Below are 27,043 nucleotides of genomic sequence, written 5' to 3'. Positions count from 1 at the left end.
ACAAGGGTCCCCAGTGTTCACTCTGTCAAGAGGGAAACAATGTATCTGTTTCCTCTTGGTTTCCCCTCAACTCTCCATCTTTGCATTTTAAGTTTAGTTTCTCGAGCGTGGCCCCTAGGGATCGACGGTGTATGCTTGTTAGGATCCTGTAGTTGCATCTATTTTTACATTTTAGTAATTTAGCAGACGTTCTTATCCGGAGCGTCTTACAGTAGTTAGTGAGTGCATACATTTTCATACGGGTCCCCTGTGGGAATCGAACCCACAATCCTATGCTCTACCAACTGAGCCACACGGGACATATGGGGCTAAGATCTGAAACTGGGTTTTGAGTCATGTTTCTTTTTTGTTTTAAATACTGACACCACAGATCTTAAAATCTGATCTTGCATACATCTTGCAGTACCACAGTTTCTTTCCAGTCTAAAGATGGATGAACTGGCATAATATCATACAAATATTAGGTAGTAGAGATCACTCCCAAGGTACTGTATGCAATTTTCCTACACTTGTGCTAGGTGGATTCAGAAATTCCATGGTCATAATCCTTCAAGTGATCTTGAACTCTGACAGGGCCTTGGATTTTGTCGTCAAATAAATATATATTTTTGCGAAAACTGTTTAACAGTAGGGCATCAAAGAAAGCTTAACTCAACACTGGTACCATTGCTAAAAACGTTTGTTCAAAAGAACCCCACCACACTTCATACCCGACCACTTCATGAAGTTAACGCAGCTATATAAGCTAGTCGAATAAAGTACCTCAACAACCACAAGAAGGGGCAGGCTATGGTGGAAGCCACAATAGTTAAAAACATCTGTTCCGCCCGACATACCCGGGACCTCTTATCTGTTGGCTGAGTGACCCAACTGACTTTAGAAGCTGCCATCTTAGGTTAGAGACTTCGCGGAAGGTAGTGTAGTATTTCATGCGATGCTCTATTATCTATGAACACGTAGCCTGGTCGTTCAATAAAAGTGTGTTTTTTTTCTATGTGCACTGTTTTTTAGTTTTTTAAATAACAGTTCGTTTTCGTTCTGCTATGAAAGGTTGAAAGTAGTCACGTCTGTAGTCGCTGGCGACCCATTATGCTGGTTGACTGATTACAAAAGAATGGAGAGAAGACCGACGCGTTCGGGGAAATAATGGTCACCTCGCACTTACAAATACAGCCAGGAACTATACAGCGGCAGGTGCTTTTTCATCGAAAATACATGGATGAACCGATGGTAACAAGTGAAGTTATTCCAAGTTCACCCAGATCCAATGTTTATGATAAACAAGCCCCTTTAAAACGTTAAAATGCGGAAACGCACTCAAACTGCAACCATCGCTTGCTGTTGATCAAAGTGGCACCGCAGGAAAATGTTTGTGCAGGTTTTTTTTTCGACGAGCAACAACCGTCATCAGTGTAGTCCACTGGCACAGGATTAGCCTTTGGGCTAGCAGCAAGACAACGAGGGCGATGATACAGTGCTCAAATGTTGGCTACAGGCTCAACTTCTCCACTCAACAATGGGGCCACTTCCAACTAGCTAGCAGCAAGCTAATTAAGGCCATCACACAGCTGACGGAAACGCAGAGCTCGCCGTTATTCCCTACTAAAATATAATAATTCCGAACCATATAAAATGAATATAGTCCATGTACTTTAACAATTATATATAGATATAAAAGGGAGAGAAAAAAAACATGTGGCTAAACAGGGATGACCGTCTGGCCTCAAGCAACCCTCTGTCCATTTTCATCGTCCAATAACACTACAGACAGGCTACTTTTTTATCTCGTCATTAGAAAGTTAAATACCATGTGAATTAACTCAATTTAATAAATGCAAATTAGACTTCTGTCTGGACTATGTATCAAAATCCAGCTGTGTGGTATGCCGTATTTTTTTTTATTTTATTAGTTTTCATAGCTAGTGTGCACCCGGGAATATCCCTTGCAACCTACAGTATTAAATAATTCAGCTCGGCCACCGACTCACCTCTAACTACATTTGAGCCACCTCGTGTCTCACTAGCTGAACACACAATTAGCTAGCTAACCCAAGCTAACGAACACTCACCCTTGTCTATTGTATTATAAATAAATAAACAATTCAAAATGTTTCTAAATTCAACAAGTTGTTCACATGTCTGCTTATCGAGATCCCATCGTGTTGGCTAGATAATATTCTTCACCCAGTGAAAAAAAAAACGATTGTGCTCAGAGCGGAAGGCGAGTTAAACTTGCTAACTGTAGTTAGCGTTTCAGTATGGAAGTTTACGGACCTGCAGTAACTTGTGTTGGGAAATTATTGTATCCCCTTCTCATTTACTTTCCAGAATAAACTGCGTTTACAGTAATTCGCTGGATAGACCAAAAATCCGTTTCCAAACAAACTTGCATGGTAGATTAAAAGTCGATAGTAAGTGGGAAAACCCGTTCTATAACATTACATGGGTTACTTACAGGTAAGAGTAACACACAACTAATTTACCATGTGAACAAATGAGACATAGAGCGACTACGGAATTCAACCATTCAAAAAAAATCATTGCTCGCTTACCCAACAAGCTTGGTCAATTCAGGGTTTCTCAAATTAACTCCCGTTAGTATCTCCAGTACAATCCTTTCTGGTCCGTTAATAAACTACGAAATTCAAGTTATTTTATAATGTTCGGCGTGTCGGTATCCCGTCTTCACCGGCTCGTTTTCTCCTTTGTGTTAATTTCACTCAATTGGAGTTTAATCCGATCGATCCCGGCAGTCGCGTACTCGAGTCGTCTCTTCCAGATACTCTCTCACCTTCTACGGGCAGGGGGCGCGTTCATGGCTCCAATGGATAAACATGCGTGCGCGTGAATGACCCTGCTGGGCTGTGACGAATGTGCGCTTTATTTTTCAGTTCTTGTAACATAGTAGATGCGATTAAAGCTGCACCTTTTCATTTCTTATTTTGGCGTAGGGTTATGGGAGTTATTCATACATGCAGTGTGGACATCAAGTTGCTTTTAAATTGATCCAATTGATTCTCAAATTATAAACTGGAATTTGGCATGGGATAATGACGTCTATAAATTATAAACCTCAAATTATATGGTATTCTAAAAGCTCATACAGGTTCAAAACGAGTTCAAAACATGTTCCCGATTGAAATGGAACTGTATCAACTGAAATGAGTGGATGGTTTTATTTTTTTGGAGCATCAGTTCGTCCCCGATAATGACTTTCATAATAATTCCATGTGAACTGCAGATTAATAATTATGATTATTAGAGATGGACATCATGCAAGTTCACGATTCAAATTGACATAATACTTGCTCTTCTACCGAGCCTGAGAGCCTATTCTACCTGGTCCCTTGGGCACGCACAGCGCCAAACTGAGGATTTCAGAATAGTTCGAGTCCTTGCATTTTGCGAAGTTAAAAGCTAAACATGTGCAACCATTTTCGATAGAAATATATCAAAATGAAGAAATATGTATTCCACACTTGGGTGAAGGTCTCATCCTTGATGAACACTACAGAGGAATCATCGGGCAAGTAACCCGCAAGTCCTTTGCGCGGTCATTCATTTGCTTAGCATAACAACATGCCCCACAGGAGTACTGTATTTAAAGGCGCAAGCATCCACTTTCTGTATGCCCAAATAAATGTCCTCTCAAATCGACTGGATATATTTTTGTGTTTACATGTGTATGTGGTGATGAATATAAGCTTGTAAATATTCCAATGGATCACTTATACATTTTGCAGTATTCAGAACATAATTTAATGGAGCATGTCTTTAAAAATATAAATGTCCTTCGCGTTTGTGGGTTTAATTTGCATGAGAGATGGCTATCGTGAAGGTCACACTACTTGAATTGCATTCACTAAAATCAAACTTACATTTTTGAAACAGTTAATACAATTCATGCAGTAGGCATACTACTACCGTTTCAGAGGCTTCACTAATCTGTTCAACACAAGCTTTTCCGTTTTCACATTTCCTTTCTTTACTGCTTTCAAAAGTAGGTCATGAGAATTGTAAGGATTTGATCATGTGATCTCACCTATAACATCATAAGCTGTTGCTGTGCGTGACTACCATCAAAAAACAATCTCAGGTTACATCCTAATGTTAAGGGATGTAATGGGGATGATGAGTAAAGAATATATCTCATGAACTATATCTGACTGCAATACACCCCCACCCAACATTGATTTTTGATTTGCTGTTGGCCTATTTGACAAACCTTGCACACTGGGCCGGTTTCCCAAAAGCATATTAAGAATAAATTGATTGTTTGAACTATAGGATCATATGGTTCTAAGGATGAACTTAGCCTTAGAATGCTTTTGGGAAACCAGGCCCAGAGCAGTGTTTCTTTTATAATAGACTAAAGCACACAAATAAGGTGAAATAAGGTGCATATCTAGTAGATTATGTGGAATTATTTCATAACGACATAGGAGACCTAGAAATTAAATCACACTTTCAATTGAATATCACCTGAAAAGTATCAAGGCCTACCTGAAACACATGTAACACAGAGCAAAGTGTGTTAAAAAGCCAGTTGAATTGGTACTGGGTGCATATGCCCCTTTAACCTTAGTGTTCATATTTTAATGCGTAAATCATAGTCCACAGACATACAGTAGCTTCGCAGCTCTGCACCATCTGAGGATGCAAAGCCCAAACGTGCTCCTCCCCACAATTCCAAACCAACTCGGCTCCAGTATGCATCCTCTATTCATTTGAATGTGTTGACATTTGGAGAAATTGCTTGAGCCTAGCTGAAATATTCAGAAAGTATGAAAGCCAACAGTCCAATATTCTAGAACACTGCTGTGTGTAGGGGTACCCATTTTGGACTATGATAAATACATGGAAAGGGTGCAGTGATCATTTCAGAACCAAGCCTGTATGAAAGCGTTTCCCAAACTCAGTCCTGGGGACCCCAAGGGGTGCACATTTAGTTTTTTTGCCATAAAACTACACAGCTGATTAAAATGATTAAAGCGTGATTATTAGTTGATTATTTGAATCAGCTGTGTAGTGTGCTATGAGGAAAAAACAAAAGGTGCACCCCTTTGGTTATGAGGATGCTGCATGATCTTACAGGAATTCCAAAACTCCAGGACACACATGCTTCCCTTTATAAATTGATAAATCAAGAGATACAATACAGTATGGATCCATATATAATCACTTCATTCATATACCAACACAGACACTCAGAAAATTACTATAGGGAGATGCAAAATGCAAAACATCAACTCTAAAAAGGAAATTACAAAATGTAAGTTTAAACATTGCACATTTCTTCCACATAAATTTATATTTCATTTTATAATTTTTTATTATTTGTGATAGCATTTTTTTTATTTTTAAGAAAAACCAACACAGCAAACGTCGGGGGGTCACAGACACTCCAGGTTCGGCTTTTCCCGCGCCGCTCTTACAACAGACGCGATGTTCACCATAATATCTACTAACAGAATGCACTGCCAAAGAAAGCAAGGCTTTACACAGCCACTCACACACCTACAGGAAAACGCTGCTCTGCACTGATGCTCCACAGCGGACTGTTTGAAAACAAAATCTTGAAGAGAAAATATGTATGCATGCAGACTTGTATGTATAAATAGACAACTGTGTGTGCGCATGTAGGTACACATGTATGCATTTAGGAATGCATGTACTTTCTTAATATACGTGTATACATACACACATTTAGAGCAGGGGTTCTCAATCCTGGTCCTGGTGATCCAAAGGAGTGTACAGTTCTGTTTTTGCCATAACACTGCAAACCTGAGTCAAATGACCAACTCATCATCAGGCTTCGATAATTAGAGTCAGGTGTGTAGTTCAAAAAGAAAACATGTGCACCCTTTGGGTCCCCAGGACCAGGATTGAGAACCAGTGATTTAGAGAATGTCTGAATGTCTGCAACACTTGTTTGAATGTAAAAAAAAGAAAGAAAGTGCTGTGTATGTGCTGTGCATGTATAAGACTATGCATATGTAGTTAGTGGAATGATTCCTTTGCAACCTGATTATGTTTTTCTATTGTTTTTCTGCTGTCCCAATCTTTTCGTTAAGGCAAACAGCTGAGATCCCTTTCCAGAGTAGAGGTGATCAAATTCTGGGGTTTGTGGTTATTGAACACAGGTAAACAACATTTTGGCATTAAAATAGATAAGATGCAGAATATTGAGCCAAAGTTTCTATACACAGTCATAGCAGATCTAGGGCACAGAGAGATAGCGAGGGGAGGGTGGCAGATGGCAGGACAAACTAAAAGTAAAATCTTAAAATGGTGTCCAAGTAGGTTTTTTAGCAATACTGTTGCAGTTTCAAGCTCTATTCGTAAAGTCTAGATTTTTCCAGGAAATTCAAAGAATTCTAGCTCAGTCATCATACACCAAAGCAAGAAAGGATTACTCTATATATATATATATATACACAGAATGTGAGTGATAAATACAGAATTAAAACAGCCCTGTTTTTCTCCTTTTAGCTTCTTCACTTCAGACATGGCCGCTGCTCCACACAACTCTACGTTTCTTTTTCTCTTTTATTTCAAACTTCTGCGTTAACCACACGTTCCCAAAGCTTTCTTTCTCCCACATGAAACCAATTCAAATACTAATTGATGACCAAGCTTGTAGTGTTCGATACAATTCAGCTTTAAGTCAAAACGTCAAAAAGAAAGACATGATCCACAACTGGCTCACAGATGTACAGATAGATATGAGTCCCTATCCTAAAGCATCCTGCCTGTTTGATGTACAGATATATGAGACCCTTATCCTAAAGTATCCTGCCACAATAGTAACAGTAAACCCTACCATTCTACAACCCAGACAGGATCCAATGCAGGACAAGCATTTTTGCCCCAGGACCGGGGGTACTTTAACGTGTTTTGCTTGGTATATTTTGACTGACAGTCATGGAGTATACAATTAGACTCTCCTGTGGCAAGGCTGTGTAGAGGGAGGGGTTAAGAAAATGTTAGTGAGCCCGACCAGTCCAGAAGAAACGCAAGGGGCAGGATGGGTGGTTGGGGGAGGGGGTATGAGACAGAGGGGCAGGGTGTTCAGCAGCATCCCCCTCCAGCCTGTTGGCCCCCCTGGCTACCGGAGAGTGTGGAGTTGGTGGCAGCGTGCTGGGGCCCAATCTTAATGCCGTTAGCCTGCCGAGACAAAACCAGAACATGCAAACGGTTAGTCTTGAAAATGGAACGTGATGATGGTCATGTGTGGTTTGACGATTTAGAGTTTGAGTGTTTGTGTTTTTCTGGGGTGGATGAAATGGATATAACAAGGAATATCAATGGTGACAAATTCTCTTTGGCTCACAGTCACATGCACACTCTTTTGTAAGCATCTCTCCCACACACACCAGCAAGTGGCACTTTCATCCATTGCCCCACTTTCATCTCTCCAGTCCTTTATTGGCTGAAGAGAACGCAGAGTGGCTAAAAGGCATCACTCCAATGTGAGCCTGTGCTGCTGTGGCTTTAAGCAGTAGTAGCTATTAAGTCAACTTAATCGTTCTAAATCACATTTATAGAGTTCAGGGAAGAGGAGGAGGGTGGAGAAGGGGGGCGGGGGGTTCTCACGACGCCTGCCAGCAAGCGACGGGAATTCTGACCAGGGCTTCCCCCCTCGTCAGTCAGCTGATGCGGTTTGGACCGTGTCCCTGGCCTCACTTTCCCCCACCCCCTCTCCCCCTTATTTTACCCTTTACTACCTCTCAAAGAAAGCATACCCAATGGCTGCTCAGGGGCTCGCCTCCTTCACGCTGGCTGTAACCTTGTGGGATGTGAGGAATTTATGCACTGGCCAGCAGCCAGGGCTAGCGGAGAGAGGGAAGGAGAGAGGGAGGGGAGAAGGGAAAAACAGTGGAAGTTTTGCTCGGCTCTGCAGACTGGAACCTGCTCTGCTTCTTCTTGCCTTTCTTTAGAAGAGAGAGATGGGGTGTGGGCCGCTACAAATAAGCTGATGTGGAGGGGCTGCCTCAAAAATATGAATATAGGTGCAGTGTCTCCTAGGAGCATGTGACTTCGTAACAGCGTAAGCTAACACAATGACTTTCTGGCCTTCAAATGGGCCTTTTTCCCCCAATAGGATTTATCCAACGTCTGCTCTGTCAAGGTTTTATCCTCTTCACTCTGTTTATGAAGTGGGCTTAGGGCACTACGAAGGGAGCAAGGGCATTTGACCACTTGTCCATATCTCAGTTGATGTCAAGAAGATGGTCTTTGTCAAAGCTGCGGTGTACAAAATGAACACCAAATGTGTCTCTCCCATGTCAAATGACCTCATTGTTGATGTCGAAGACACCCTCCTGGATCTTCTCGTAGATCTCCTTCGCTGTGTTGATGAATGCCTGAAAAGAGAGAGTGCCTAGTTAGTATAGGATAAGAGCTGAAATCCACAACATCTAGATGTGACCGTTGTAATATCTGATAAACTCCCCTGCAAGATATCAAGCCTTGGACCAGTCAAACCATATGTGGTTCTCGTTAACTGAATAAGTTCTAAAAGAGTGTGATTTACAGGAGTTTAGCCTCTGGCTTGTTGCCACAGATAATACATCTACGTCACTCCGCTGTACAAACAACACAAGCAGACGTATAAAGAGAGCCTTAGTTTTAGCCAGAATGTACAGCATGTTAGGCCTTATATAATCATTAAGTACACCTCAAAAGCGAGACTAGTCCAGGGTGCCCATCTACAGTAAATACTGCCTGTAATTCAGCGTTTTACCACAGAGGGAGGCCTACTTTAGAATCTGAAAGCAAATGTGCACCTCAGTTTAACTCAGGAGGCTCTGGCCTGATCTGGTCCCCTCTAACCTCCCTGCCTCTTCACACATGAAATTGTTTAACAGCAACAGATGGGTTTCCCTCAGCCTGAGGCAGAGCTCCCCAACCTGACCATGGAGGCCCAGGGCATAACCCAGGGACCCAGCATTATCCTCAACACATTACTCTCCATATAGTGCATACGGTAGTAGCATGGGAGCCTGATTGGCATTCGGCTGTCACTTAGGACAGGAGAGCAGAGGGGATGCTATGAATGTAGGCGATGTACACGTCACTGAGGGAGAGGAGAGGTATCGGAAGGATTCAGGAGACACTAATGAGACAAATTAATCATATCAGGGGTTTCTGCTGGGGGGAGGAGTTACATAAACCAGTCTCCCCCTGCCTTAAATCCTCAGAGAGCCTGGCTACCCAGCACACTGAAGAACAGATGTGTATGTGTGCGTTGGAGTGTTTGAGAGGTGGGTATATTAATAGGCAAACGTGTCAGTTCAAACAAACAAATGCACACACAATTTAGTGTGAGCAGGAGGTACCTCTTCTACATTGGATGCGGTCTTGGCGGAGGTCTCCATGAAGATAAGGCCGTGCTCTCTGGCGAAGGCCTCTCCCTCCTCCTTCTTCACCTCTCTCCTGGACTCCAGGTCACTTTGGGGAAAACGCCATACACATTCAGTATTTCACACACATTACCATAGACCTGTTATGATAGCATGGTCTTGTGTCTCTGTTTTATTGCAAATGTTAATTCATTCTGTTACGTTTTCCAGTTAGGAGATATGTCATTAACTAGAGGAGACACAAGCACACAGGGAGCAGGGCTGTGACCTGGGTGGGTGTATCTCAATTGTCAAAAATGGCTTCCTCACACTTTTTCCTTTCCTTCATTTGAAAGCAAAGAACACAAAGCATCCACCATTTAGACTTGACATAACCCATGCTTTAAGATAAGACAAAATGAAGAAAGGTTGCCATTTCAGACCTTTGAGGCATAGCCTGTTTAGTAGCCATGACAACCATGACTAGGTTGTTTGGTAACCATGAGTGACAGGGAGATGAATCTGACCTCTTGTTCCCAATGAGCATGATGACCATGTTGGAGTTGGAATGTTGGCGAGCGTCCTCTAACCAGGTTGTCAAGTGGTTGAAGGTGTCCCTTCTAAAACAAAAACAGTTGAGCAACACTTAACATAAGAACAATAAAATGTTCCTTTCCTAGTAAACTAATGCATAAACATATCCTTCATTAGGTGAATGTAGGTCCCTTTTGTAACAGTTGACCCACATGAGCAAAATAAGGGCATTGGGGAGGGAGATTAAATTACATCCAAAATGTATTATACAAACAAATCTCAGTGGCTCCAACTATTGTTAAACTGAATGAACTTGATAAGAAAACAACATTTCCTTTCCTCTTAAACAAACATATTATATATATATTTTTTTTTTACATTTGTCAAGAGCAATGGTCATGTCCTAAATCCTAGGGTAGACTTAGTGGCCAAAGTGTTTACATAGATAAGACCTGGGGAGAAAATGGCCACCAGACTGACCTTGTGATGTCATACACGAGCAGGGCGCCAGCTGCCCCTCTGTAGTAAGACCGGGTGATGGAGCGGAAGGACTCTTGGCCGGCCTGACACACACACACACACACACACACACACAATTAGTGCCAAAGACAAACAGACATAGTACACACACACAGACGCTCTGTTAAAGCAAAGACAAAGTTCAGCACAGAAGCATAGTAACCCATAGAAAGGGTACAAACAAGAGCCAGCAGTACTTCAAAGTAGTAGTAGTAAGCTGAACAAAGCAACTACTCTTAAAGGAGTCTTACTTCAAGTGCTCAAGGGTGTGTTAGACAAAATACCAACACAGATGTACTGTGTTACTAGGGTCAGGGGTTCTTCTGAGCCCTGGCCCAGCCCTGGCCCGAGCCATGTTTTACTCATGCATGTCCTGCCTAGTGCCTACTACACTCCTCCAGTCCAGGCTTTCCAGCAGCTTTCTCCTAATCCATATACATTCCCAACACCATAGATATTCTCAACCAGAGAGCCAAGCCTCCTGATTTTCCCTGTGCAGAGGCAGAGCACAGGCAAACCCCTGTCACTGTGTACAAAAGGCTCCTCTCTCTCTGCATCCCATACCTGACTGACTGAGTCCTCATAAACAAGAGGCTCATTGTGTTCCACTATAGCCCACAATACCACATTCTACCTCTCTCCCCACACTCAATGTTGGGTTAAAACAGCAGACAGGCAGGCAAGACCTGTCGATAGATGCCATTGTCAGCAGCTTATAAAATGGCTTCCCTGTTCCCTGGCTAGCAGCCGTTGTACCTTGGCCTACTCTATGCTGTTCTACATCTATTCCAGCCTGGCAGCAGGTGAGTGAGAACCAGGCAGCCCAGCACTGCAGCACATTTGAATTCAATAAGGCCCAGTCAGTGAGTCAGTGGCAACAGTCCCCCTGAGGCAGCTGCTAACGTTGGAGCTAATGGAGGCCATTGTGAATAAATGATGAATGACACCTTTATGCCTGCCATCTGCCGGATCTCAAAGGTTACAGGAAGACCAGAAATGCAGATTTTGGCTATTACATCACTCCCAGGCCAGGCAGTACCTCCCTACTCCTCCTCCTGTGCTCACACACACACGCCGGAACACACACTGATACAGCTATACAGACGGTACCCACGCCCTGTGTTTGATTTGAACTCTGTCTTGACAGGGTGAACATGTAGTGGTCTGGGGATGTAAGCTAAGTCACAGACCATTCTAAGAGAGGGTATATTCATAGTGGTGTTTCGAAATATAAAAGTGAAATTGTCATTTCTCAAAATGGCAGCTAGATTACCAAAGTGCCCAATCAAAGGTTGCCATTCTTATCCCCCTTGGCATCTATTTCTGATGAATTCCAGCCTTACCTTTTCATCAACCAAAATGCACCGGTGTTGCCATGTGGCCTAGTAAGCACACAGCAGCTGGCTTGGTCTGAAGGCCAAAAGGCCTCGACTTGCACCATCCATCAGAATTACTGCTGAGAGATTCAATTCTTATTTATAGAACTGTGTCTCCCCCTAGAGGCCAATAGAAATACTACACTAACACCAAGATCACCATATCCTGTAGTGTTCATATTTCCTCAGCACAGTCAGTAGGGCACTATAAAATCCGGGTTAAGTAGAAAATGGATGAAATCATGGAATCCAAACTTTCAAATGGAATTCAACAATATATTCAACTTGAAATTAATACATTTTCCCAAGTTAATCATATGACATGAACAAACGGCATCAGTGTATTTTCCTGCAACGGCACAGGAATGCCTGTGTGTGTGTGCGTGTATGCCTACACTATGTAACTGTCAGTGATGATGGTAATGATTAGCTTCTTCTAGTAGATATGGAAAGGCTTCCCCAAAAAGATCCTCAATTTAACAAAAAAAATGTACTACAAAAAGTAGCCTATGGCAGATCGATATGATGATAGTTTATCAATCCAGTGCCAATTTGTTTTGCACACCACAAAAAATAAAAACATTTTTCCTAAACCTCAAAAGTCTCATGATGTGGTTTAAGCAGTGTTGTGTACTTAAAGAAATACAAATGGGATGTTCTATATATTTTAAGTATGATTTAGAGAGCAAAATAGATAAATGTAAAGAAACCTAGAAAAACAAAATGGGGGAAAAAAAATGGAATTTGGGTAAATTCTAGAAGAAAAAAAAATAGATAAAATAAAAAAGATAAAATAAAAAATAAAATAAAATTTTAAAAAAAAATCAGGCCAAAAAATGTAAACAGCTTTTAATGGGCCCTAGCAAAGCACAGGGAATCCCACATAATTAACAGTAGGGCACACTGAGAAACCCTAATTAACACTTCAATCTTTACTCCTAATTAGGGATGTTAAATGGTTAACGGCTAATTGGTTAGGCACCCGAAAACACATTTGACTGGTCATGCTTATCAGTCTATAGGTTAATTTGTATAATTTAATGTAATTTAAAATTCCGGTGTGTGTTAGTCGTCATGCACCTTATTTATCACATGCGCACAGCATACAGAGCCTAGTTTGAGGAGCGGAATAGCCTATCAAATCAAACTCCAATTTATTTGTCACATGCTTCATAAACAAGAGGTGCAGACTAGCAGTGAAATTTTTACATATGGAGCCTTCTCAACAACACAGAGAGAAAAGACAATAGAAAAGTAACACATAATAATAAAAGTAAACAATAAGTAACGATAACATATCTTTATACACGGGGTACCATTCCTGAATTGATGTGCAGGGGTACGAGATAATTGAGGTAGGTACAGTGCCTTGCGAAAGTATTTGGCCCCCTTGAACTTTGCGACCTTTTGCCACATTTCAGGCTTCAAACATAAAGATATAAAACTGTATTGTTTGGTGAAGAATCAACAACAAGTGGGACACAATCATGAAGTGGAACGACATTTATTGGATATTTCAAACTTTTTAACAAATCAAAAACTGAAAAATTGGGCGTGCAAAATTATTCAGCCCCTTTACTTTCAGTGCAGCAAACTCTCTCCAGAAGTTCAGTGAGGATCTCTGAATGATCCAATGTTGACCTAAATGACTAATGATGATAAATACAATCCACCTGTGTGTAATCAAGTCTCTGTATAAATGCACCTGCACTGTGAGTCTCAGAGGTCCGTTAAAAGCGCAGAGAGCATCATGAAGAACAAGGAACACACCAGGCAGGTCCGAGATACTGTTGTGAAGAAGTTTAAAGCCGGATTTGGATACAAAAAGATTTCCCAAGCTTTAAACATCCCAAGGAGCACTGTGCAAGCGATAATATTGAAATGGAAGGAGTATCAGACCACTGCAAATCTACCAAGACCTGGCCGTCCCTCTAAACTTTCAGCTCATACAAGGAGAAGACTGATCAGAGATGCAGCCAAGAGGCCCATGATCACTCTGGATGAACTGCAGAGATCTACAGCTGAGGTGGGAGACTCTGTCCATAGGACAACAATCAGTTGTATATTGCACAAATCTGGCCTTTATGGAAGAGTGGCAAGAAGAAAGCCATTTCTTAAAGATATCCATAAAAAGTGTTGTTTAAAGTTTGCCACAAGCCACCTGGGAGACACACCAAACATGTGGAAGAAGGTGCTCTGGTCAGATGAAACCAAAATTGAACTTTTTGGCAACAATGTAAAACGTTATGTTTGGCGTAAAAGCAACACAGCTAATCACCCTGAACACACCATCCCCACTGTCAAACATGGTGGTGGCAGCATCATGGTTTGGGCCTGCTTTTCTTCAGCAGGGACAGGGAAGATGGTTAAAATTGATGGGAAGATGGATGGAGCCAAATACTGGACCATTCTGGAAGAAAACCTGATGGAGTCTGCAAAAGACCTGAGACTGGGACGGAGATTTGTCTTCCAACAAGACAATGATCCAAAACATAAAGCAAAATCTACAATGGAATGGTTCAAAAATAAACATATCCAGGTGTTAGAATGGCCAAGTCAAAGTCCAGACCTGAATCCAATCGAGAATCTGTGGAAAGAACTGAAAACTGCTGTTCACAAATGCTCTCCATCCAACCTCACTGAGCTCGAGCTGTTTTGCAAGGAGGAATGGGAAAATGTCAGTCTCTCGATGTGCAAAACTGAGAGAGACATACCCCAAGCGACTTACAGCTGTAATCGCAGCAAAAGGTGGCGCTACAAAGTATTAACTTAAGGGGGCTGAATAATTTTGCACGCCCAATTTCAGTTTTTGATTTGTTAAAAAAGTTTAAAATATCCAATAAATGTCGTTCCACTTCATGATTGTGTCCCACTTGTTGTTGATTCTTCACAAAAAAAATACAGCTTTATATCTTTATGTTTGAAGCCTGAAATGTGGCAAAAGGTTGCAAAGTTCAAGGGGGCCGAATACTTTCGCAAGGCACTGTATGTACATATAGCTAGGAATAAAGTGACTAGGCAACAGGACAGAAACAGTTGCAGCAGCATATGTGATGAGTCCAAAAGAAGTTAGTGCTAAAAGGGTCAATGCAGATAGTTAAAGAGTTAACCAATAGCCACCTGGACTAACTATTTAACAGCCTATGACTTGGGGGTAGAAGCTGTTCATGGTCCTGTTGGTTCCAGACTTGGTGTATTGGTACCGCTTGCCGTGCGGTAGCAGAGATAATATTCTATGACTTGGGTGTCTGGAGTCTGACAATTTTAAGGCCTTTGTCTATACCAGGCTGTGTCAGAGGTCCTGGAAGGAAGGGAGCTCGGCCCCAATGGGCCGTACTCACTACCCTCTGCAGCGCCTTACGGTCAGATGGCAGTAATTGCCATACCAAGCAGTCATGGAGCCAGTCAAGATACTCTCAAATGGTGCAGCTGTAGAACTGAGTATCTGAGGGTCCATACCAAATCGTTTCAGCTCCTGAGGGGGAAGAGAAATTATTCTACCCTTTTCATGACTGTGTTGGTGTGTGTGGACATTGAGAGATACTAAGTGATGTGGACACAGAGGAACTTGAAGATCTCGACCAGCTCCACTACAGCCCTGTCAATGTGAATGGGGGTGTGCTCGGCCCTCCTTTTTCTGTAGTCCACGATCAGCTCCTTGCTGACATTGAGGGAGAGGCTGTTGTCTCATCGTCGTCGGTGATCAGGCCTACCACCGTTGTGTCATCAGCAAACTTAACGGTGTTGGAGTCGTGCTTGGCAACGCAGTCGTGGTTGAACAGGGAGTACAGGAGGGTACTAAGCACGCACCCCCAAGGGGCCCAAGTTGAGGGCCAGCGTGGCGGCTGTGTTGTTGCCTACCCATACCACCTGGGGACGGTCTGTCAGGAAGTCCAGGATCCAGTTGCAGAGGAAGGTTTTCAGACCCAGGGTCCTTAGCTTAGTGATGAGCTTGGAGGACACTATGGTGTTGAACACTGCACTGTATCACCCATCAGACAGCACTAGAGCTGCTGCTCAAAGAGCTGGTACTGGACTGAAATGTGCTTTTGTAAGCCCAGGCATTTAGCAACATATAACATTTCTAAAATGCAATCACATGTTAAACTGTTTTGACGGCCATGATTAAAAATAGCTACTATCTCAATCTAAACTGGTAATTAAAGCGCGCTTCTCATTTGTTATTCGAGTGCATAGGCTATAGTCAACAGTATGCAGGCTATCAGCGTGTCACCACCACTTTGCAACGTGAGCTTGAGGCAGTGATTGTTTGAAACCTGAACGTTTTACTTTACTTCATATTATGAGTCATGTCTTACCTTGCTTCAAAGTAGCCTAGCTGAAATCCAGCCATAGAAAAGTGGAGGCAGATATTTCAGAAAAAAGACTTCATGACATCAAATCAGCATTTCTCTGTGGTTCTATTGGTTTTACATCAACTTTTGTTGTCCAGAAACCAAAGTCACAATCCTAGTCATATTAGCAACCCATCCTAGTGGTTATTAGATTCCCCCTTTTGCTACAGATATTTTCATTATGGCACCGCTCTCATTATGTGTACTGTTTAAAACAGTAAAATGCATTTTGGTAAATGTTTGAAAAAGACATTTTTTTTTGCTGCTTCATTACAAGAGTTGAATGTTCAATAATAGACTATAGCCTTTTGACTCCAAGATTTTAAAAATCTCCTTATTACTGATAAGATACCGATGTACCGAAGAGTATTCCGAGAATATCATGATTACAGTCGACCCCTGATAAGTGCACTTGAGATAAGCCAAGTATAAACTGTTTAATTGGCAGAATGAACCTGTATCACTTCAACAGTACATTGACTACATTCTTTATGATTGAACTGCATGCAGTAGTTGACAACTTAACTGATGAGAACTGTCCCACACTGCTGCATGTATCAGGAGTCGACTGTATCGTGTGTTCAGGTAAAGAATCATATCTGTTCAATGTGAAACAGGGCAGGTATCTTACCGTGTCCCAGATCTGCAGCTTGATCTGTTTACCATCTATGGTGATCATCCGCGCCCCAAACTCCACACCTGGGAAAGACACACCCACCACAAGGACACAGTCAGTCTACAACTCACTTGCATGAAAACACTAATACCAAGATTCAATGGAAATCATGAATGGTTAGTACTATAAGGGATCCTTGGGATGTCCCTAAACTTAGCCTAAACATTTTTTAAATGTCAACTTCATTGACTCTGGTCAGCGTGTAGCCTGGTCAGGTCATGTGGTATGGTAAAAACCTTGGCGCTAATCATGAGGTGTAATCCTAAACCCCAAACTAAATTAACCACTAGCGCTATTAACCATAACCCACTAACCCTAACCACCAAGACCATGGTTGCCCTAGCACTAGATTGATGATTAGCTGGTTATTTGAATCAGCTGTGTAGTGCTAGGGCAAAAACCAAAATATGCACCCCGGGGGGGTGCAGGTCTGGTTTTTTGGGAAACACTGTTCTAGAACCCCTCCCCTGCCTCCACCACAGAAACACCCTAAAAGCCTATGGTGACTAATGGTTAGAGTTGACACAGTGTAGTAGAGGAGGCAGACAGGCACTGGCCAAACATTAAATGATTAATAGTCAAAAAAACTGAATTCAATTGTTGCCAGTAACACAGTGCAGTCACTAACTTTCTTGATAACATTTTACTCGCCCTAGCAGAGCTGATTTGTGTTAAGAGTGAGGTGTTCTGTTATTTGTGTCTGGAAGTAGCTAGCAAGCTAAAATAAAATCCATCTCCCTCATCGTCAGAGGTTAGACCAGAGGAGTGATAAATCCTTAAGAAATTAATTAAGACAAGGGCAGGGCGTGACATTAACGCTTGTCCGCTTGCCCGGGGCAAATAAAGAAAAGTTGTCCGATATGGAGATCACAACATGGAAACAATTAGGCTGCGCCAATCAGAATTGGAACAAAGCCTTTACACCCAGCAGCTCTCCGAATGGAGGGTTGACAGATCACGTGTTTTATACAGTAGCATATCAGTGCAGTATTTCACTTTGTGGGGGGGTAAGAGCCTTGCTCAAGGCCACAACGGCAGGAGATATAATGCATGGGATCAGAGACCAGCAGCCTTATATTGTCATTACCAGTGAAAATAATGAATGTTATTTTGTGAAGTGGGTCCTTGCATCACCCCATTATTTTTATTTCTACTTTGCACATTCTTCCACTGCAAATCTACCATTCCAGTGTTTTACTTGCTATATTGTATTTACTTTGCCACCATGGCCTTTTTTTGCCTTTACCTCCCTTATCACACCTCATTTGCTCACATCATATATAGACTTGTTTCTACTGTATTATTGACTGTATGTTTGTTTTACTCCATGTGTAACTGTTGTTGTATGTGTCGAACTGCTTTGCTTTATCTTGGCCAGGTCGCAATTGTAAATGAGAACTTGTTCTCAACTTGCCTACCTGGTTAAATAAAAGGTGAAATAAAATTAAAATAAATAATACAACTCAATTTGTCACCTTTTTGGCCCATGCTGTTATACCTTTTTTGGGGGAGGAGGGGCAAGTGACCTGAGCTTTCAGACAAATGGCTAAAAAGGTTCATGCCAAGCCCTGGACGTGGAGATCTGAGCTGAGCACAGATGATTTAATTGAGGTCCCTCCAGTGCAGCTAGGCAGTGCAGAGGCAGGATACATTTCAATCACAGTCGTTGTTAAACGTTATAATGAATATAGAGGAGCCTCACCGATAGTGAGGTCGTGCACCGGCTGAAACCGCTTGTCTGTGAACTGTAATAATAGGCATGATTTCCCCACACCTGTAAAACAAACATGCACAGTTAAACAGAGGCACACACATGAACAAATAGGCACTCTGTCTGCATAACTAACATCATTTAGCCAGTCACACACATGTTGGAAAACCAACAGCACATCTGGTCGCACACACACATTAAAGAAGTTGAATCCCAGTCTTTGATATGATGTGTCAGAGAACAAAAAATTACATAAGGAGGGTAATTTAATGAGATAAAAATGTCAGACTGTATCAGGCCCTACAGCCCTCTGACTACACCCACACACACAATGGTAAAGAAGCTCATAGTCAGTCCTGCTGAAGCCAAGAGGCTTGTCAAACAAGTAGAATTCTGGTTGTCATTTTTTTCTGGAGTAGGTAGAGGATGCATTAAAACACATTCAGGGTGAGATATCGTTTTATTCCCTCAATGGTCCAGGGTGGGATAGTGTTATCCGATCCTGGATCAGTAGTTAAGATGAGCCATTTCCTCCTCAAGCTTGTTTCTTTAGGAGGACCTGTGTTCGAGGAACTGTCAACATGATGATGAATCTCCTGATAGGGATGGACATTTTATCAAAAATGTCAACACACAAATGTCATGAGGTTGTTTGGTGTGATGAAACAAAGATATTCCCAGGTAGCACCGACCATAATGAATGCAATAATTAGCCTAATGATGGGCGGCTAACTCCATTTATTACAAAGTACACCTAAATATAATGTGTGGCGTGCGCCTGTGTGAATAAAATAAAAGTAAACCGTGACAGTGAAACCATATCGTGGAGGGACCTGTGAAAACATGTGTCCTGCACTGTATGGTTATAATGCAAACAGGTGAAACCTTTAGGACACCAGAGAAGGCTATCATTAGTGTTTCTATGGGTTACCACCACCGTTGCTAGGCAGGGGAGTCAGGGTGATAGAAGACATCATGAGGAGGATGTAACAAAACAAAGCTGTCACCCTTTTAACTGTGTACCTGCTAGACAATCAGCCTCTAGCACTGAATAGATAGTCCATCTGGTTCTTTAGTGGTCAGGTCATTATCTTAAAGCAACAGCAATTAGACAGGGGTGCCAAATCAAAGACTAGCCTAATTACACCCCCCCCCCCATATTTCTAATTGAAATACTGCATTTGATTGGGCAGGAAGATGTGCACAACTGGATTTTGATTCAGGTGAAAACTACAGTTTATGGTATGGAGGCTGAGAAATAATGCATCCTTTTGGATAGGGGTTTCTCAACTATCACCTCATCTAGCCAAGTTACCAACCACATAGCATAGACTATATCTAACTGCTTGAACAGCTGGGATAGCCATAACTAAACAGCAAAGTCATGTAGAATGTGAGTGGGTAATGTGAAAACACTAAATGATCAACAGCTTAGGTTGCAGGGGGTCACATGATGGCCCCCAGTGAAGCCAGGGCGATGACAGGTCTGCAGTGTTGCAACTAGAGCTGTGACGATACCAGTATCGCAAAAAAAATCCATGGCAGAAATGAAAACAAAGCAGACCAAACTCTTTGGTCCTTTAAAAACCTACTGTATGTAAAATATTGTGTGCTATAGTTTAGAAAATAAATGTGACTCGATGACAACATGATGTTTGTTTCCACATTAGGGCTGTTTTTCTTGATGTGCAATCCCTTCGTGTTTTCTTTCCTAGCCACAATACTAACGAGTATTGCCTGGGAAAAAAATGCACTGACAGATTTGTACTCCCAAATGCTGACCACTGTTTTGGGTTGGAAATGATGTCTTCAGTTTGAAACAAGCATAATATGATGTGGCAAATAGTCTGGTTCAAGTAAAATTCTGCCCTTTCATCTCAGAGATATGCAGGGGAGCATGCTGCTTAATCTGTTATTGGCCTTCCTGCAAACAGGGTACTCTTCCCTTCACTGATACTTTCAAACAGAATAAACCACAGTAAATTGGTACTTTTAAAAAGGCAGCATGTACCCTTTGAATGTACAAGCCTTATTGATCAATTAATAAACTAAAGTGATGGAAATCTTAGCATCACAACATTCCCCCTGTGGTCTTGAGATGCCAACCAGGTACATGTGTTTATTTCTCAGCATCAAAACACTGTCAATCTGTAGTCAGAGAGATAGGTAATCTCAGTATCCCTCGTTTTCCCTGGGTAATATGCATAGCAAGCGGTGCTGCTATTAGGCTATTTCAACAAGGATCCGGGTTAAGCAATAGATGTATAACAGATCTAATCAAATAAGATGATGCACATAGTTGTACTGTTTTTGATAAACAAGTACATACGTCGCCTGCTTCTAATGCAACCTGCAATAAATGATCTGGACAAAAATGTAGGTTGGCTTTGGCAGCATCCACAATATTTGAGAAACCTACTCAGTCCGCCTCGTCTAAGTAAACAAACGACAGTGAACTTGCTTAACCTCATTAACATAACACCCGTGTAAAAGTACATTTTAACAACACGAGCATAAACGCATAGACAGCTAAACTAGAATGCTGCCGTAGTAGGCAACCGTACAAAAAAGTAGGTAAAACGCCATTTCGAGGGAGGGCGCTTGGTGCTTGTGGCCTAGCAATACAACCGCGCAACAAAAAAAACAGCCCAAAACCTTGGCTTGACTCTGTCCAAGTGACTGACATAGCCAGTGCTGACGCCCATGTTGTAGAGAAGCTGTCAAACTAGTTGTTTATTTTATGTCGCTGTAAACAGCTACTTTGCCAACGTTAACGTTACCTTGCTAGCTAATAGGCTAAGTAGCAAAACTAGCTTAGCACCCCCACCCTCAGTGCACAACCGAAGGACAATAGGCAGTCGGCTTGTTGGATGTGTTGCTAAATTAACACGCTACTAGTTGACCACAACATTATGCGATGTAAAGTGGGAATTTTTTGGGAGGATTATTTCACATTAATGACAAACTATTAACGACGTTTGCAAGCGAGAAATCTGTCAGTCATCCCACCTCCCGCGTCTCCGCTTTTACCACGTCACATTGGACTCTCCAACACTGCGGAAATAAAATATATCTGCTTGCTAACTACCGTTAGCAATATTTGCTGCTATTGACTAGTGCTTACCTGTGTCTCCGATAATGATGTATTTGAAAAGGTATGCATATGCCATGGCCACTGGGTCCTGTGTCAACCTTCCTCTGCCGTTGTTTTGTGTAATTGAAACCGTATGAAAATGGTCTATGTAATCGTTAAATCTTCCCCTTTCTAGCCTCCTTTCGCTCTTCGATGGGAAGGAACAAATAACACCTCCAAGCTTCAGCTGAAAACGTCATACGTTCCGCCCTCGCCACGCAAACTAAAAGCAATTATTCACCCCAGTTGCCACTGGTAGTAGGCTATTAATTTATATTATGTCACTTAGACTCTTTAAAACAAATCTAAACCTGATTAACTAAACAATTTGCAAGACATGTAATTAATGTGCACATGATATAGCATAGCTGTTTAGACCTGCACAATCTGATGTATTCCAAGGAGCACCTGTAAATCCATTTGTTTTCATTCTTTGACAGTTGCTTGCAGATTATTTAACCCCTTATGACATGTCAATATTCATTTTATTGGGGGCAAAGACAGGTCAGTGAAAGACACTCAAAAGGGGTGCATGACATGTCCACCAGAACTGTTGGAGAGCAGAATGACGAGGTAAGTATTTTCTCTTTAACAGGAAATAGTTGATTACCAATGCAATGCATATTCTGCTGTGGTGTACATGACCATGAAGATACACAAATCAGGCTACTATTCTGGAACCCACTCAGGCCTGTGATACCAGAAGTGCCCCATTACTTCAATATTTTTCTTAATTGATTTGCCATTTCTTTTAAAATGCTGAAAACTCCACTTATGTATATGGGAAAACCCATTCTGGGCAAATCGCCTGTGGAACAAGAATAACAATTATTTACATCACAGCTACTTCAGCCATATGTTATATTACTGCAAAATAAAAGCTCTGCTATTGAAATGTATTCATTTAGGAAGGACTGTCCAGAGTTATACCTCAATAGGATAGAGTGCATGGGGCAAGTTTCTGCCTGCCAACCTGGGAGCAATCAAATGGCACAGCCTGCCTGCCAACCTGGGAGCAATCAAATGGCACAGCCATTGGTGCCACGAGGGTGGTGTGTGGGCAAGGGAGCTGGCCAGGCCCCTGGCTTTGAGGCATTGTGATGGTCCTATTAGGGTACATCATTTTAGGGTATCTGCTGCCCCATAGACCAGCTGTAAGTGTTACATATGTTAGCAGGAGATCACCAGAGAGATCAATGACTGGCTGGCACAGTATTGGAGCAATATTCAACTGCTTCACTCCTTCAGTCCTTTGGAAGGACTGCCAGAGTTCCCCAGATACCCATTCGTCCCCAACAGGGGAGGAACTGGAACAAACTTGTTCTGTAAAACACATCAACAGATTTTCAAAATTAGTGACATTCTCCCATTGAAATTCAACAGTCAGCAATTGATTTAAATGTATCTGATTATTTGGAGTGAATACCTCAGCATTGGGCTCACTTTTGTCGACCAACTCCGTATGGCCTGATCCCAGACAATCTGAGGGAGCAATGGGAATCAGGCTACAGAGAAATAGATGAATCCACTGAAGTGTCTGTATAAAGAATATAAATAACAGGTTCTTAATGGAGTTCTCTTTGTCATCAGGCAGATGAACCCCTTTCTTTTTGCCACCAATGACCCAGCTGAGCCAGCCTCCACTGTTTGGTGATTTCTGTACTGCAGGGGTCTCAGGCTAATTGGCTTGGCCTCTGGTTGGTGGTGGTCATCATAGCAGGGTCCACAACATATCTACTTTGGATATCTGTGACAAATGGGAGAAGTCAGGAGACTCCACTCATGTCACTACACAGAACAATCACTACCAGCTAACAGTAAGAGCATCTTGCTCTGATACTCTGTTACAGCCCAAAGTATAACAGCATTACGGCCATATGAATAGCAGCCATTCCTCCAAACTGCAAGCGTACCTGAGCAGAGTGAGGGGATCCTCTCCACAGGTTTCATTCCTCCACCACCACCTCCCATCATCCCCATGGTAGAAAAGGAAATACCCAGATTCTGCACTCAAATCTCATTTTATTTGTCACATACGCCGAATACAACCTTACCGTGAAATGCTTATTTACAGGCCCTTAACCAACAATGCAGTTGAAGAAATAGATTTAAGAAAATATTAACTAAATAAACTGAAGTTAAAAATGTAATAAAAAGTAACACAATAAAACAAAGTCAGTATGCAGGGGTACAGGTTACCCCAGGTCATTTGTACATGTAGGTAGGAGTAGAGTGACTATGCATAGATAATAAACAGTGAGTAGCAGCAGTGTAAAACAAAAAAGGGGAGGGTCAATGTAAATACTCCGGGTGGCCATTTCATTAATTGTTCACTATTCTGGGCGACTTTAACAACACCAGTCTGAGCCATGAGCTGTACAGTTACAAACAACTGTTGAAAGGCCACACAAGAAAACCGAAAACCTTAGATCACAGTTACAACACCATCAAAGGAGCATACCACGCTACCCCCGCTCCCCCCTGGGGAACTCTGACCATGTGATGATCCAACTCATCCCCTTATACAGACAGAAACTGACAACCGCCAAGCATTTTTTTTCAACGGTGAGGAAATGGACTGGTGAGGTCATAGGGAAATTTAAGGACAGCCTGGAATCCAACGATTGGGATATTTTCAAAAATTACAATACCACAATTCAGGATTTTTGACAGGGTCACATCTTATATCGGTATCTGTTAGGAAAACTGCATTCCAACCAGCACATTGTCACATTCAGCAAAGACAAACCCTGGTTCAATGCAGAGCTGAAAGGTCTATGCTCTGCCAAAGGTAAGGCACATAGGAGTGGCATTAGGAGTGGTAATATGGACCATTACAGAGTGGAATAGCAGCAACTGAATTGACAATGGACATTACAAGGAGAGGCTAGAACAACAACTCTCCACCTATGAATAAACAGGTACAAAGTATTTTGGCTTAGGCATATGCTCTGGGGTCCTAGAATCTAATAACATCAAGACTGGACACTATATCATCAATGATTTGTTGTATATCTGTGATGTTTTAGCCTACTATTTCAAAATATTTCTGTGATTTTTTTTTTTCTCCCATTATAGCTCTAACATGGTTGACCTTGACAAAGCCCTTGGCACCATTTTTTTTGCGTGCTGTTGTGTAAATCCAGTGCAGGCCATGTTAGGTTGATTAATACCAGGTGTGATGAGACCTGGGTGCAGCGGCCCAGAGGAAGGAGCGGGTGAGAGGGAATAGGGAATTGGTGTTGGTGATTTGAGATCTAAATTTGACTCCCTTTTTGAAGAATAATTTATAGTTTGAAGCCCAATCCTAAACTGTTACAAGATGTTGTTTTGCTAATTTCCACATTTGCCAGCTCAACATGGATTAATAGAACCTGTGAATAGTGTTAGGCAGAGCTCCCTATGTTCTTGTTTAAACCTGGGGTAGCGTAGTATGTCAGCGTTCCATAGCCTATAGGCCTATTCTTGTCTACTCTGAAAAAGAGATTTGCTAATCTCAATATGATTGAGGTGGCAGGTAGCCTAGTGGTTAGAGCGTTGGGCCAGTAACCGAAAGGTTGCTAGATTAAAATCCCTGAGCTGACAAGGTAAAAATCCTTCGTTCTGCCCTGAACAAGGCTGTCAACCCACTGTTCCTAGGCCGTCATTGTAAAAAAGAATGTGTTCTTAACTGGCTTGCCTAGTTAAATAAAAATGATCTCATTATTTGACAAATAGAACTACAAATAAAGACTGGACACTATTGAGATAGGCTTAAAACAAATAATGTAGGTTGTGATGTTTTACTTCTCATATTAAAATAAAACCTCAGCATGCGCTTTTTACGGCCTGTCCCCTGCCCCGTATCAAGTGCCCCGCCTAGGCAACAAACATGAGCTGGTAGATTCCCATGCTGGAGAGGGGGACATTTGTTTAAAAACGTTTAATTTCCAAGAGAATGTAAGTGTCATGATTCAAATGAGTGGATTCAGCTATTTCAGCCACACCCATTGCTGAGAGGTGTAGAAAGTCGAGCACACCGCCATGCAATCTCCATAGAAAACATTGGCAGTAGAATGACCTTACTGAAAAGCTCAGTGACTTTCAACGTGGCACCGTCATAGGGTGCCACATTTCCAACTAGTCAGTTCATCAAATGTCTGCCCTGCTACAGCTGCCCCGGTCAACTGTAAGTGCTGTTATTGTGAAGTGGAAACGTCTAGGACCAGCAACGGCTCAGCCGCGAAGTGGTAAGCCACACAAGCTCACAGAACGGGACCGTTGAGTGCTGAAAGTGCATAGCGTGTAAAAATCGTCTGTCCTCAGTTGCAACACTCACTACTGAGTTCCAAACTGCCTCTGGAAGCAACGTCAGCACAAGAACTGTTTGTTGGGAGCTTCATGAAATGGGTTTCCATATCTGAGCAGCCGCATGCAAGCCTAAGATCACTTTGCGCCATGCCAAGCGTCGGCTGGAGTGGTGTAAAGGTCGCCACCATTGGACTCTGGAGCAGTGGAAACGGGTTCTCTGGATTGATGAATCATGCTTCACCATCTGGGCAGTCCGTCGGACGAATCTGGGTTTGACATCAGCCGATGTCACAAAGTGCTATACAGAAACCCAGCCTAAAACCCCAAACAGCAAGCAATACATATGTAGAAGCACAGTGGCTAGGAAAAACTCCCTAGAAAGGCAGGAACCTAGGAAGAAACCTAGAGAGGAACCAGGCTAGGAGGGGTGGCCAGTCCTCTTCTGGCTGTGCCGGGTGGAGATTATAACAGTACATGGCCAAGATGTTCAAATGTTCATAGATGACCAGCAGGGTCAAATAATAATAATCACAGTGGTTGTAGAAGGTGCAACAGGTCAGCACCACAGGAGCAAATGTCAGTTGTCTTTTCATAGCCGACTATTCAGAGTTAGAGACAGCAGGTGCGTTAGAGAGAGAGTCAAAAGAGCAGGTCCGGGACAAGGTAGCACGTCCGGTGAACAGGTCATGGTTCCATAGCCACAGGCAGAACAGTTGAAACTGGAGCAGCAGCACAACCAGGTGGACTGGGGACTGCAAGAAGTTATCAGGCCAGGTAGTCCTGGGGCAGGCCTTAGAGAGAAGAGAGAAAAGAGAGAGAGTTAGAGGGAGCATTCTTAATTTCACACAGGACACCGGATAAGACAGGAGAAATACTCCAGATATAACAGACTGATCCTAGCCCCTGAAACATAAACTATTGCAGCATAAATACTTAAGGCTGAGACAGGAGGTGTCGGGAGACACGTTGGCCCCGTCCAACTATACCCCCAGTCAGGGCCAACCAGGCAGGATGTAACCCCACCTACTTTGCCAAAGCACAACCCCCACACCACGAGAGATATCTTGAACCCACCGACTTACTACCCTAAGACAAGGCCGAGTAT

At 42.3% G+C, this 27,043-nt stretch overlaps 2 protein-coding genes across 2 annotated transcripts in view; both read right to left on the bottom strand.

Moving 5' to 3' along the window:
- The window catches only part of LOC121841178 (chromodomain-helicase-DNA-binding protein 7-like), a 114,913-nt gene extending 112,102 nt beyond the window's left edge, over positions 1-2,811 (bottom strand). The window contains exon 1 of the mRNA XM_042307969.1: positions 2,553-2,811. The gene's annotated coding sequence lies outside the window, so the exon portion shown is untranslated. The remainder of the gene's footprint in view (positions 1-2,552) is intronic.
- A 2,295-nt stretch (positions 2,812-5,106) lies between these two features.
- On the bottom strand, positions 5,107-21,849 carry LOC112227022 (ras-related protein Rab-2A). The gene is made up of 8 exons (XM_024391800.2): positions 21,640-21,849; positions 18,507-18,578; positions 16,760-16,827; positions 10,359-10,441; positions 9,872-9,964; positions 9,342-9,453; positions 8,298-8,366; positions 5,107-7,167 (listed from the first exon to the last, which is right to left on the bottom strand). Exons 1-8 carry the CDS (start codon positions 21,683-21,685, stop codon positions 7,072-7,074), a joined length of 639 nt encoding a protein of 212 aa, XP_024247568.1. The 5' UTR covers positions 21,686-21,849; the 3' UTR covers positions 5,107-7,071.
- Between the last annotated feature and the right edge of the window lie 5,194 nt (positions 21,850-27,043).

This window comes from Oncorhynchus tshawytscha, linkage group LG28 (genome assembly GCF_018296145.1).
Source record: "Oncorhynchus tshawytscha isolate Ot180627B linkage group LG28, Otsh_v2.0, whole genome shotgun sequence".
Lineage (NCBI taxonomy): Eukaryota > Metazoa > Chordata > Actinopteri > Salmoniformes > Salmonidae > Oncorhynchus > Oncorhynchus tshawytscha.
The sequence above is the reverse complement of the archived record's forward strand: the minus strand, read 5'-3'. Positions and strand labels throughout refer to the sequence as shown.

Bases quoted from the DNA above. Each gene is read 5' to 3' on its own strand.
- LOC112227022 (XM_024391800.2), bottom strand. From the start codon at position 21,685: ATGGCATATGCATACCTTTTCAAATACATCATTATCGGAGACACAG. The intron at 9,454-9,871 runs GTCAGATTCATC...TTTTCCCCAAAG, and splicing joins ATGCTCATTGGGAACAAGAG to TGACCTGGAGTCCAGGAGAG. The intron at 7,168-8,297 runs GTCATTTGACAT...TTGTCTCGGCAG, and splicing joins TCTTCGACATCAACAATGAG to GCTAACGGCATTAAGATTGG.